Source organism: Limanda limanda, chromosome 22, assembly GCF_963576545.1.
Source record: "Limanda limanda chromosome 22, fLimLim1.1, whole genome shotgun sequence".
NCBI lineage: Eukaryota > Metazoa > Chordata > Actinopteri > Pleuronectiformes > Pleuronectidae > Limanda > Limanda limanda.
Window position 1 is genome coordinate 17,368,747 of NC_083657.1, and position 14,933 is coordinate 17,383,679.

At 38.8% G+C, this 14,933-nt stretch overlaps 1 protein-coding gene across 1 annotated transcript; it reads left to right on the forward strand.

The window, feature by feature from the left end:
* The first annotated feature begins 461 nt into the window (after positions 1 to 461).
* si:ch73-40a2.1 (tyrosine-protein kinase receptor TYRO3) lies at positions 462 to 12,919 on the forward strand. Its single transcript, XM_061066270.1, has 15 exons — positions 462 to 611; positions 1,990 to 2,051; positions 2,928 to 3,540; positions 5,083 to 5,238; positions 5,652 to 5,984; positions 6,961 to 7,153; positions 7,443 to 7,534; positions 7,912 to 8,031; positions 8,887 to 8,967; positions 9,057 to 9,149; positions 9,633 to 9,754; positions 10,308 to 10,417; positions 10,733 to 10,892; positions 11,458 to 11,594; positions 12,023 to 12,919. Exons 1-15 carry the CDS (start codon positions 512 to 514, stop codon positions 12,348 to 12,350), a joined length of 2,700 nt encoding a protein of 899 aa, XP_060922253.1. The 5' UTR covers positions 462 to 511; the 3' UTR covers positions 12,351 to 12,919.
* Positions 12,920 to 14,933: the final 2,014 nt, after the last annotated feature.

A 14,933-nucleotide genomic window follows, 5' to 3' on the forward strand; every position in this document is an offset into this window, starting at 1 on the left:
ACATAAATGTAGTTGTGAAAATGTTCTTTAAGCATTATGCTATGTGTTAACAAAGTGGACATATTTCAATCAGATTATTATCATTAGTCTGTTCTGATGTAAAAGCAGGATTTTGTGGTTTTGGTGGTTTTGGTGGAGCTAATTTGGAACTATTTAAAAGATTATTGTCATTAAACTGCAGCAGATTATTTTCTTCATTAATGGAGAGATTGATTTGTTTGTGTATGAGGACGTCCTTTTTAACTTTACCCAGAGCCCCAAGTGGCATCTTCACACTATTATGCACAAGGGTCATGGATGTCAGACCAGAGACAGGTTCTCATTGCATTCTATAGGTTTCCTGTTTTGCTGTATTCTAAAGAGGTGAAGTAGCGGCACAGGAACTCAGCTGTCATAGGGGAGGGAGGCTCGCTTACGACATTCGTGTGATGAGTAGATGTAAACAGAGAAGACACTGAATGACAGGTTGGGTGTGAACAGGCAGCAGTGGATTATAATACAACATTTAAACATGACTGTGTGTAACTGTAGAATGTGGCCTGTGGCTGTCTACTTATTGTGGATGTGGATGCTGGATGCTGGCTGTGAAACACAAGATCAAGCAGAGGAGGGTGAGAATTCAGTTGCTTTACATTCAGCATGGAAAAAAAAGGTTTTTATTGTAATTGTGTAAAAGTTTAAGATGTTATATGTTATATAAGATGGCTAGAAAATATGATGGTATTTTAAACTCTGAAGGGGTTGTCACAAAGTGTGCCAAAAAAGCATATGGTGATTTACAGTTGAATAAATTCACTACAAGAGATATATGGTATTGTGTATATTTAGGCAATTGTTGTAATTTTCCCCTCAGTTTATTTGGATGAAAAACTAACCTACTGCTCAGGATAACTAAGTGATGTTTGAAGTCCGCAATGGTACAGTCCAAACATGATATTAAATATCAAGAGTGTGATTTCATTTTGTGCAAATGGCAGTGTTCAAGTGCAGATCCTCGAGCCAAGAAATGTGTAAGTGGGTAGAAATAACATTTATGATATGAAAATACAAGACTTGCATTCAAAATTGTTAAAAGTTACTTTAGTATTACCAATAAAATGCACTTATAACAAAAAAGTCAAAAGAGTCAAAACAAGCTGGTTATTACTGTTGATTTATAAACATTGAGCAATTCTTGTAGCTGGGATTTACCTTCTTCAAGTTCTGCTGAGTAGATAAATGTGTAACATTAAGAAATAAAATAATGTTTCTGTATGTAGGCTTTCAATCATTTTATTGTGGAAGTAAATTTGAACCTGCTAGTTAAGTAAAGCAAAATATACATTTCCCTCAATTAAAGTGAGATGCCTAAGCATTGCGCATGACAGTACTTTGTCTTTACATAGTTTTTTTTAAAACATCTTTTAACTCCTATTATTTATTTTAAAAATTGATCCCTATCAGCTTTTACAAAGCTTGACATTTTTTTGTTTTTGTTAACACTGTCAAAGTGTTGATAATTTTTGGATTTAATTTATGTCAATGTTCCTTTTAAAAAAGAGGAATTAACTTGAGTCACCACGCTGATGAAAGCAAAATGGCACGAAACACTTCTGCGAACACTTCTGATTTACACATCTTGGAAACCTCTTCAATTACTTAACTTATTGCCTTAGACCTGGGTATTTTACAGTGACCTCTCTTTTGACAAATAGTTAAGAAACATCTCATCATGCTCAGATCTTTGCCCTCCAGGGACTGATCCTGTAAAGATCATCAATGCTTTAATTATATCTCAACTAGAATACTGCAACTCATTGTATTCAGGGTTGAGCCTACCTTACATTGGTTACATGTCAGTTTTGAAATAATTTGAAAAAGATTTGACTAATTACCTCAAAAGCACTTCATGGTTCAGCCCATGAAAGTCTGTGAAAGTCTCTGTTTTAAGCGGTCCAACATGATTCAGCAGTATAACAGTGTTGCCTTTCTCCCGTCTCTTCTGCTCAGTGGAGATTTTCCACTCTGACAAACAAGCCAAACTGGGCTGGACATCTGGACCACCCTCAGAAGTAAGATTGATCAAGGGAAATGTTTACGGCACACCTTGTCATGTACAGGAAAAATGCAGTGTAACTTTTGAGAGAATTATACATTTTAATTAAAAAAAAATTTCTTCATTGCTTTAAATTTACAAACTGTGTTATAGTGTTGTCGATCTTTGCCTTTGTTGTACATTATTGTTTTATTTTACTGTGTTAACTTTGTTATAAATAACAGTACAAGTTTGTGCTAACTCATTTACCTAATTATTATCATAATGACTAATATAGCATCAAAGCCAGAGATGACAAATATCTTCATAAAAAAACAGAACAAACAAATGCAACATAATTCCTCGATTTGGTAAAGAAACAAACACACAAGTAAATAAGAAAACGTGTAAGGGGCACAGTTATGAAATGTAAAAATATATGATATTTCAAACAAGATTATGCTATTTTCTGTTGAAAATAAATTATTCAAAAGTGATTAAAACTCCTGAAATGGAAATTTTATAAGGGGAAATTAATTTAGTAATACTCCATGAGATATTTTAAATGGATTCGTTAGAAGTCTGACCGCTGCTAGTTTACTATTTGAAGTCTATAATTTCATAAGGCTGATTTCTATCAATAATATTAATAACATTGATGTTATTATTATTATTATTTTTATTATTATTATTATTATTCATTTTTTTTAAATGAGGGTACCAGTAGGCTCAGTTTAATTATGGCATGGGTACTAGATGATTAACATGTTAACATTATAATCGTTGTATAAATATTTAGTTATATTTTGAATATTCCAGTGGTATTTTAGGTTTAATCTGATAAATGTTGTTTTATATGCTTCTGTAAGTTTAGTATGTGGCTGTTCACTAATTTTTCTTCTTGTCACTACAGTGGACTGACATTCTTATGAAACTTGGCAGACAGAGTCCAGTGCCTGTGCTCCAAGCTTGTGGAAGCAGAATTACAAGAACTGTTTTAAGCCAGTGGATGGAGCGCCAAGAAGCTCACTATCTAATGATGGATATTGCATTTGCTCAAGAAGAGGAGCCACCTGGTCAACTTGGCCCACTGAGAGTTCATCTTTTCGATACAGACACAACCATCAGAAAGTTTCAGAATGGCTTCATGGTCCTGGAACTCCAGAATTCTAAGCTTTTCCCTGGAGACACTAGACAAATGTCCAGCTACCTGAATCACAGCGTGGCCCTGAGTCTGGGCTCAGTCAGCCGCAGAGGCTTCCAGCTCGCCTTCTCCTACTCGGGGACATGCGTGCTTTTAACGTCAATAAGACTCTACTACAAGAGGTGCCTGGACACAGTGGCCAACCTGGCGTTGTTCGGTAGAACAGGGGCCGGGTCTGAGCCGCTGACAGGTTCATGTGTGATGGGAGCAGTGGAGGTTTCTCCACCAGTTAGAGAGTGTAATTTAAATGGAGTGTGGGGGCCACTGCAGGGAGGGTGTACCTGTGAACCTGGGCATCAAGTCATGGCCAGCACCTGTCAAGGTATGGAGATATGATGATTTTTCAATTTCACATTTCATATTTATGTCACACTTGTATTGAATAAAGCAGCCATTTTTGAAAACCAATAAGCATTAAATAAAGGTCTACATATGAAAAACATCTTAACATATTACACATCTTACATACTCGTAGTATGTGTATGTGCATCTTATGTAAAACTAATGTAAAACTAATCTATGATTTATGACATATAAAACAAATTGAAAAGATGTTTGAGATTGAAGTTACAATATCACTATTGGAAAAGTCAGAATTCAGAGTTTAAACTTATAACCTTTTACTTTATATCTAAATTCTGGCTTTGATTTCAGATGTGGCTCTGAAAAAGCAAATTCCGTTTCGTTTAATTAATAACGATTATATAATTAATTAATTAATGTCCAGCACACAAACAATGAAGGGTGACAGTATATTGTACAACTGTTTGATGAGAACTCACTAATGACCAGTAATATTTCTGAAGCAGCTCCGCTGCATAACCACGGGCCAAGCAAACAGTCCACTTAGATCAGGAGGGCTCTGTCGGCTTGTGGAACACAGATTTCGCAGTATTTCAAGTGTTCATCTTAACGACTTTACACTTGGCATGTGTATTATATATTGTACAAGAAAGTGCAGTGCTAAGTTTGGTTCAGGTTCAGGAGACCCATATGTCTTATGCAGAAGCAGCTTAGTGAATCAAGGTGAGCGCACAACATCTCTGTCAAACAATGCCTGACTACTACTCCTATAATATATATATATGTATGAACATGTAGAAAACACGTGATAGTTTGAGTTTGGATAGAATTTTTTCATTACTACTATCATTAAGACCCTACATAACTCCAGCATTAGAACTGAGCCCAGTATGGGATCGAGAAGTTAAAAACATTTGGCAACATGATCAATGAATGTCTTATGTTACAACGAACAGTTGTCCAACACACTCATTGCGTCACTTTAGGTAATATACAATTTCTGATGTAAAAGGTTAAAAATAACAAAACTGAACTGAGCAATGAGCATTCCTGGAAAATGTTATTTTTGCCCTGTGTCGAGAGATGAGGTGACAACTACTTACAAAAAAAATTCCCAGCTGACCATCTTGACCAACATAATCTTGACTCTTGTAACCACAACTCAGGACTTTCACATCCACTTTCTCATGATCCTCTTCTTTCCCTATTTTTGACATGTTTCCTGTCCATTGCTTTGTTGGAACTAAAACAATGTGTTAGAGGAACCTGGGCCAAACCTTTTATAGTGGTCCCTGCTTATTGCCATGTACTGTATTAGATTATAGGTTTTTGGAAATCTATGAGGAATAATACTGTATGTGTCAGCCAAAATCAGTTTACTAAAATATTAGTCCTACTGAATTCCAGCTATACAGAGAGCCCTACCTGTAGTAAATAATCATCTTCTTTGGACCATGAACATGTCTGGACAAATGCGTCAGCTTTATGGAACCCTGTCACTATTTCAACTGACTAAAAAAATGTTTTTGAAAGAGATAAAAGACTATTCTTATTCCACCAGCATGTAAGATGGGCTACTACAAACCAACCAATGACAGTGCAGGATGCCGGCTGTGCCCCGCTAATTCCGGGACACATAGGGAAGGATCGGAGAGATGTGACTGTCTGCAGGGTTTCAGCCGCCTACCAACAGACCCCACAGACCTCAGCTGCACCAGTAAGACACTGAGCAGGGTTACTGGGAATAAACAGGTGTCTTCCTATAATAACTGTAGTTTATTGGATTACAGATTAAAGTCCCTACATGAATTAAATTGGCCAGCTATGGCACCCTCAACTGGTCAGAAAATACTTTTCTCGCTGATCTGATGTTGTTACATTATTGTTATGTTATTAATCTCATTTGAAAAATGCTACATCCCTTAAAATTTCAAAAAGGGAAAATATTTTAAAGGAAAAGATAATGGAAAATTTAGCTTTGCCCCTGTTGTATATTTCTGATATCACAGATTGTTTATGATTGTATTATACAAATGGCTGAATACATTTTTTTGTGTACCTTTGTAATTGCACATTTTAATGGATTTTGACAGTAAGCATGTTTTTGCTTGTCTGTTGTGTACGTCACAGAGCCGCCCTCTGCTCCAGTGAATCTAACAGCCCATCCTCACAATGACTCAGTGCTGATGGTGACATGGGATCCACCTCTTGACCGGGGAGGCAGACAGGAAGTGATATATGGCGTTGAGTGTGAGGAGAAAGCAGAGGCTGGTGGTCAGTGGGAGTCATGTGAGGACCATGTAATTTTCCTGCCAGACTCATCAGGGCTAACCAGCACATTGGTCAGCATCATGGGACTAAACCCACAGCGCGACTACAGACTCTCAGTGCAAGCCTCGAACGACATATCCATCCAACAAGGGGCACACCAAACATCTACCGCTACTGTTAACCTTCATAGATGTATGTAAGCCTGACTATGGATACATTCTTTCCTCCTCTGGTATGACCAGTAGGTAACTGTGACTAATATCAGCTGATATCAGTTCACTTCTTCTCTACTTGTGCTACTTTTCCTGTAAATGCTGCTCTGTGGCCAGGTTCAGCAAATAGGCTTATTTTAAGGGTTGCCTCACCATACATTTTTAGAATTGTTTTAAAAAAAACAACAAGAAAGGACTTTGTAAAAGTTACAAAGAGTAAATGTAACTTATTACTTCCTCTTGTGACAATTAAGAATTCAATTAGGATTAAGTCCAACTTAAGATACATCGCTTTAATATCTATTTTGGTCTCCACCAACAACTAACAGGAGTATTGGGCTCATTATTACGTGGTCCTCTGACTTGGTATTAAAGACACTCAAGACACATTGAGGACCGATCACTTTCGAAGGTGGTTTGGGACACAAGTGGCCACATTCTTTCAACAGTGTAAACATGAATGTGTCCTGGGCTAAATTATATCTCTCCTCTATCACACACACACTCACACACATGCAGATATTCAAAACAGACACATCTGTACAGTCCAACTGGCTAAAAACAACATAATGCGGCCTTTGCAGAGAAATATAGTACATGGCCCTTTGCCTATAGAGCAGAGAAGTGATCTGCCAGATTGGTGTGAGCCGATGAAGAAAGAGCTGTCCATTTGTGATCTGATCATTAGGGACAAATGTTTTTGCAGGTCTGAGCAGGGCTCATGTTTTAGTTGGCAGTGGGTTTATCAGACGATATAAACATAGAAGAAAGATGCTGAAAAGTTCTGCTTAGCTGGCCTTTGCACTCTTGCCGAAACATTGTATATATAAAAATACTGATTAGAGCTGCATTAACATGTTGGGAGCTTCACTGGGTATCATACCAAAACCAATAAGTGCATCTTTACAGTTAATTGAATTCCTTCTGAGCCACTCAACACAACATGTTTCCCTCAGGGAAAGTTCCGTCTGTTGTGATCACTGTGAGCCCAGGCTTAAACATCTCAGAACCTGAAATGACAGCAGCTCCTCAGGACCAGAGACCCGTCTCCATGTGGCCGACTGTTGGTGCTCTGTTTGGTAGCCTACTGCTCATGGCTGTCATCCTCTTAGCTGTTTGCATCATCCGACGAAACTACACTAAACTCAGGTAAAAGCCTCTTCCGTCTTAACTGACTTTTACCTTGGATATTCTGTTGAGATACTATACCATACTACTAGGGCGGCTGTGGCTGAGGGGTAGAGTGGTTGTCCTTCAACCAGAAGGTTGGCGGTTTGATCCTAAGTCTTCCACAGCTGCATGCTGAACTTTCCATGGATGACAAGGAACAAAACATACTTTATAGTCATCATTTTATAGTCAACATTTTATTTTTGCTTTTATTTCATTTGATGACACTTCCATTTTTAATTATATGAACATTTTAATTGTCCCACAGAACAGAGCCAGAAATTGAGCTTGGGCCAGTGAGCGTTGACTTTTCCTACCGACGTCCAGAGGTGGTGGAGGCTGCAGCCCAGCAGGCCGACAGTAAGTATCTGAACGATAATAGATTAATACTTCATCATTTTTTCATTTAATCATTATTGACCCTGAAGAATAGAATGTCTGTTTGATTATTACCACCAAAGAAGAAGTAGCCCCATAGATGCTGTTCTTGAGTAACTTGAAGCATTTGGAAATAACTGTGTGAAGAATTTGCGCTTTTATGCAACCACTACAGGTGATGAGAAGATGAATCACAGGTGAACAGAGGTGAATTGGGCGGAGGAGGAAGCTGGATTGTATAACTATGACAAATCGAATAAGCCTCAGTTGAAATGTTACAAATAAAGCCTGTGTCAAAAGACAGAGGATATGCCTTTTTTATTACACCTGAAAAGTTAATGCTTGGATTTTCATTTGAGTTCCAGGGGAGGCAGGGGTTGCCGAGATATTGGAGGGGTTCAGTGGCAGCCTGCTTGCCAGTCTGAAGGAGGTTCTGGTAGAGAGAAACAAGCTGACCCTGGGGAAGGAGCTTGGCAAAGGTTAGTATGATTCCTCATCAGCTGCAATCTGCTACTAGGATGCAATACTCATCAGATCACTGAGACCTGACTGACACCCGTCACTTCTGTTTTTACATCAACATGAACTCCGTTTTGACAAAGCAGGCCAGTACACTGGGGGATTATTGTCAGGCCAACACAGGGGAAGCTCCCAGATGCAGCCTTTCAAACAGCTTGTTCATTTCAATGATTTCATATAAAAAAGGGACAAGGCTTTCGGAAGGTTGGGGCATTAAGAGTCAAAAACCAGCCAGTGCAGACCAAACGGGAAAACAAATCCAGATGAGAGCAACAGCTGGTTTTTAATTTGAAGTTCAACATAGGATATGAATCTGACATTGGCCGTCTCATCTCTTCGATACCTGTACCAGGAAGCTACTTATTAACCGTCTCATACCCGGGTTTATGTGAAAGAGGCAATCTTGTTAATTATAGGCAACATTCTCAGAACCAGGATTAAGTTCTTAATCAGAAAAAACAGTGATTGCAATTTTCCACCAACTATGACAAAGTGAAATTGGAACTGATGATCATTCAACCTCAAGTCACAAGTGTGATTCACGCACTTGTGGCTGCAGTGGAGGATGTCAGAGGACATCTAGGCAAAAAATGGTGTAAATGAATAAATGTTGGGGTTTAGGGACGCTTGGATGATACTACAGGAGCAGTATATAGGCATTTTCTATAGACTCATTAGCATTGAAACCCTCAAAATAATGAAGGACTGAACCATTTCTCATGCAGGCTTAGTTTATCTACTAAAATCTACTTGTTTTCCCCTGGTGGTGATAAACAGGACATGATAACATTGAGCTTTCTTTCTTTTTCTTACAGGGGAGTTTGGTTCAGTTCGTGAAGGGGTTTTCACACCAGAGGAAAATTTGGACATCAAAGTGGCCGTGAAGACCATGAGAGGTGTGTACAAAATAAAAGACCACAGTCTTTATCCAAACACTACTGTAATTTTCTTATTTTTAAAAAAATGTTCTCTTACATAAACACAGTTGGAATCCACAGCCAGGAAGACTTGGATGAGTTTTTGAGAGAGGCCGAGATCATGAAGAACTTTGATCATGAAAATGTGGTCAAACTACTCGGTAAGCTAATCACTAAATCAGTGATCTAATCCTAAACAGGGTTAAATGTGTGTGCAACTGGACTGTTAAAACATCCATTCAGCCACACCATGGTTGTCCATATAAGTATGCATATATACAGAGAGCACGCTTGGTTTACTTTGTTGGGTAAATCAATAGCTGATTACATTGGACCATTTTACCAGAAGGTATTTTCTTAAAACGGCTAACCCTGCAACTCAGGTTGATGATTATGCTCAGGTTACATTGTAAATTATTTTGAATCCTTATTCAAAAACACATTTAACCATAAATGGATCACTTCACAGCAAACCCAATTTCTGAGCTGGCACTGCTGCAAAATACACTATCATTCAAGTTATGCAAACTACAGTAAATCAGATGTTTGTTTGTATCTGATTGTAGAGGCTCAACCCACAGACTCTTCTCTTTTCTGCTGCTACAGCATTGACCTGTGAAAGACGTGTGTGTTTTATCCTGCAGGGGTCACTTTGCAGAGGGAGCAGGACACTCCTCTGCCGGTTCCACTCGTCATACTGCCATATATGAAACATGGAGACCTGCGTCGCTTCCTTATTGCAACACGCTATGGTGATATTGCAATGGTCAGTACATGCATGTGCAGATGGGGCATATTGTTGAACGTATGTCGGCACATTCACACAAGATATACATGAGAAACCTTTAATATTTTCAATTAAGCAATCAATCAACTTTTATTGGTATATTCACAAATCACAATTTCTCAGGGCTTAACAAGGTTCGACATCCTCTGACATTAACAATACCCAACAAAATGCAGAATCACACACAGTGGCATAGCTCCTAATTATTTCATTATCTGATCACTCATCCTACACACTATCTAAATATGTGTAATCGAATGTTTTACAAATGCACCTTAAGTTACACCAAAGTAATTGGTTGTGCTTTAGGGAACTGAAAGATGAGAACCACAGACCTGTAACCAAGGTTGGGGAAAGATTTACTTAAGATTTTCATCAAAAACTAGTAAAAATGTGTCATGTGTCAGAATTAATGCTGATTTCCCAGACAGAGTGTTGAGCTCTTTATTTTTGCACACCTCCATTAAAACTACCCACAACACGATGCATATTTTTATGTTTACAAATTTAAAATAAACACCCGCCCTTCCAGTTTGTGCCCCATCAGAGTCTCCTGCGCTTCATGATTGATATTGCAGCAGGGATGACCTACCTGAGCTCACAGGGGTTTCTGCACAGGGACTTGGCCGCACGCAACTGCATGTAAGTCCGTTAGAGGGAGACACTGATAGGAAAAAAAACACATTACAGCAGGAAGGGGTGGCTTGAAATCAAGGCTTCCTTGTTTGTCTCTGACTGTGTCTCTGTCCTCAGCTATTGGTATTCAACCATGACTTGTATCCTGAAGGGAAGCTACTCATGTGTGTGTGAGATATGTGTGTGCATCTGTGTGTGTGTGTGTTTGTGTGTGTGTGTGTGTTGCGAGAAAATTTGATCTTATTCCAGAGAGTATTGCCTTATCATGCTTTACTTATCATGCAAATGCACTTTTTAATTTGCATGTTTTTTTCACACAAGGCTGGGGGACGATCTCAGGGTATCTGTGGCTGACTTTGGCATGTCCAAGAAAATCTACAGCAGCAATTATTATCGCCAGAAAGTTGCTATCCGTATCCCAGTCAAGTGGATGGCCATAGAGAGCCTGTCGGAGTCTGTGTACACCACCAAAAGTGATGTGGTGAGTTCAGCATTCTTTTGAACTTCAACATAATTGTTTTTAAGTAAATTAAAGTAAATTAAAGTAAATTGAAGTAATTTAAAAGACAAGGTCAGATTGTAGCTCACATTTAGCCCCAACAAATAGTTATTCCTGCTGACTTAATTTCCCAAAATTTAAACACAATAAAATAGGGCCCATATTAACATGTCTCCACTTCCTTCCACTCAATCAAAATGATGCCAAAGTATCGCTATTGTACAGCCACTGTCTGTGCAATAGCGATCAGGGGATGGAGCCGTGGTAGCGAGGCCCCACCATTCGACCAATCGTGAGTCAGTCTCAGCTGTCAATAATGTTTATAACTATCAAAAAATGGAATTAAAACCAATCTTACTGGAAAATCAGCACCTGGATATACAACAGTATGATAAGAACTAACTAAAATGCCAGCAACTGTCTTTGACAAAGCTCTATTTGATATATACTTTGACTTGTTGTTTGGTAATGAAATATATTCCCAATTAAAGATAGATGATAAAGATAACAGATTATCTAATTTGGTTTTGTGCCCTCATCCCCTCAGTGGTCATTTGGGGTGACCATGTGGGAGATTGTGTCCCGCGGAAGGACTCCTTATCCAGGAGTCCATAACCATGAGCTGCTGGACTTGCTGCTGTCTGGACATAGGCTCAAACCACCTGAGGAGTGTGACCAAAAACTGTGAGTTTCTGTGTCAGAGACAGAATCATTTTGTTCTTGGATTCGTTTCTAAATCTGAACAGAAAGCTGAGGATGCTAGTGGGCAGAGCCACCTAATCAGAGTGTATCCCAAAGATAGCTTAGACAACCACTTTAATGTTTTGTATAGTGGTACTACATTTAAATATTCATATATGATATATGTTTACTTTTAGAACATTAAGGGGACTATGAGAAGCAGGACTTGTGAAAAGTCTGTCTTAGTTCAGCCTAAAAAAGTGAATCTGTACAATATTTAAAAACATGTCTCAGAGCTGATGAGATCTAGTAAGGTAAAACTTGTAAAGAGGCATTGACAATGCTTGATTTTACAGTAAGCTATTGCTAAAAAGGTATTTTACACATAATCCATAACTCCTGCCTCTCCTTGCTCCATCTCACAAACTCAGTTATGAAGTCATGTGGAGCTGCTGGGATAAGGAGCCGAATCGGAGGCCTGGCTTCAGGGAACTGGGTGAAACACTGAAAGGTCTTCTGTTGGAGCTGCCCGTCCTGGAGGCCAGCCAGGAGGCCAGTTACATCAACCAGGGGCTGGAAGCTGCTGCTGCTGTAGCTGCAACTCTGGAACGCCAGACATACTCTGAAGAAAGATGGGAAAATGACTACCAGCCTACACCTATGGGTGCTTCTGCAGCAAGAGATGAGGATGATGAAGAAGAGAGTGGCTACCTTAAGGATTTTACTGCTTCAACAGTTATAAGAAGTCACAAAGAATAATTATGTATTAGAATGTTGAGTTGGCATGGCACGTGAGTGAGAGTGTGTGTGTGTGTGTGTGTGTGTGCGTGAGAGAGAGTGAGTGAAAAAGAGAAAAAAAGTTTTTTTCTGTGTATCAACCACTCAGGAGCATTTTCAGGCATACAAGGGTGGCAGCCACTGGAATCAAATTGGCCGCTGCGTGTGCCCTCACACCAAATCTGAAAGTCAAGTGACTAAAATATAAATGGGACTGTCTTTTGCATTTTTTACAATATTTTGTACACCTTCTATCATACAGCTTTACAATGAAATATGTTAAAGTTTCACAGTTAAAAATGATCTGATTAATTTTATTATGGATTCTTAAAATACCAATATTGGTCTTGGTATTTTTGCCTTTTCTCAGTAAATATGCACTGTACTAAATATTATGTAGCCCCTTGTAAGTTGTTAAGTTTGAGCTTCATTACATGTAAAAGTTCAGTGGAAAATATAAAACAATGTCCTTACTCTTATGGAGGGTTTAGGGCAGAGGATTTAGTTTGTGGTAACTGTTTCAACTTGACTTTTTTATAATAAACTACAAATTCCAGCACTGCAATAATTGTAGCTTTGTCCATGGGTTTGTTCAATATCATGGTTTGAACATTTAAAATGCTGTGCTGATGATATGAATGATAAAATTCTAACTATTAGAAATAAAATCAACCATCTCTTGCCCTCAATTGGCACTAATATCCACCCAACAACAGAGATCTCAGAAACAGCTGAGAATCCTTCCCATTACTTAGACAGCTTCTCTCTGATCACCCGTGATCAGTTTACTAAAATAATCTCAGGTTCTGAACTAACAACCTGTATCTTAGATCCGATTCCAACTAAATTACTTAAGGAATTCTGCCCCTAATTGATAATTCGTTACTTAACACAATCAATCTGTCATTATCATCAGGTTATGTACCTCAGTCTTTTAAAATAGCTGTTATCAAACCCCTACTCAAAAAACCCACCCTAGACCCAGAGGTTTTAGCAAATTACAGGCCAATATCTAATCTCCCCTTCCTGTCTAAAATCTTAGAAAAAGTTGTAGCCAATCAGCTGTGTGAGTTTCTCCAGGAAAATAATATATATGAAGACTTTCAGTCTGGGTTTAGAACCAATCACAGCACAGAGACAGCCTGGCAAAAGTTACTAATGACCTTCTAATAACTTCAGATCAGGGACTTGTGTCTGTCCTCGTTCTGTTAGATCTCAGTGCAGCATTCGACACAATTGACCATAGCATTTTATTACAGAGACTAGAACAGTTAATTAACATTAAAGGAACGGCCCTAAACTGGTTTAAATCTTATTTTTCTGATCACTCCCAATTCGTAAAAATTAATGATGAGTCATCTGTGCGCACCAAAGTTAACCATGGTGTTCCACAGGGCTCTGTGCTCGGCCCGATTTTATTCTCATTATATATGCTTCCACTAGGAAACATTATCAGGACACACTCGGTAAATTTCCACTGCTATGCGGATGACACCCAGTTATATTTGTCAATAAAACCTGATCAAAGTAATCAATTAACTAAACTTCGAGCATGTCTCAAGGACATAAAAACCTGGATGACCCGCAATTTTCACTTATTAAACTCAGATAAAACAGAGGTTATAAAACTCGGCCCTAAACACCTTAGAGAAACATTATCTAATGATATAGCTGCGCTAGACGACATTGCCCTTGCTTCCAATGAAACAGTCAGGAACTTGGGAGTGATCTTCGATCCTGATTTGTCCTTTAATAGTCACTTAAAACAAATTTCTAGGACCGCCTTTTTCCACTTGCGTAATATCTCAAAAATCAGACATGTCCTTTCGCAAAAAGATGCAGAAAAACTAGTCCACGCCTTTGTTACATCGAGACTGGACTATTGTAATTCACTATTATCAGGCTCCAGCAGTAAAGACTCTGCAGCTGGTCCAAAATGCCGCAGCACGTGTCCTGACGAGAACCAAGAAAAGAGAGCACATTTCTCCAGTATTAGCATCGCTACACTGGCTTCCTGTTAAATCAAGAATAGAATTTAAAATTCTCTTCCTCACCTTCAAGGCCCTTAATGATATGGCACCTTTTTACCTTAAAGAGATGTTAATACCATATCAACCTACTAGAGCACTCCGATCCCAGAATTCAGGTTTACTTATCGTCCCTAAAGTCTCTAAAAGTAGAGTAGGAGCCAGAGCTTTTAGCCATCAAGCCCCACTGCTGTGGAATAATCTCTCACTTTCAGTTCGGGAAGCAGACACGCTCTGTTCGTTTAATAATAGACTGAAGACCTTCCTTTTTGATAAAGCTTATAGTTAGAGCTAATTAGTGCGGCAGATGACGCTAAAACGCACAGGGAATTTATGACACATGACACACGGAGCTTCTCTTTCCTGCTTCTCCTTCCTCTTCTCCTTACTTATCACATCAAATTAACTCTTATCTCATCAGTACATGTTACTAACTTGACCCCTTTCCCGGAGTTTCTGTGCCTTAGCGCCCGCGGATGCAGGGCCACAGCTGTGGCCGCACCATGGATTAGGATCTGTGGATCGCGTGTCGGAGGTC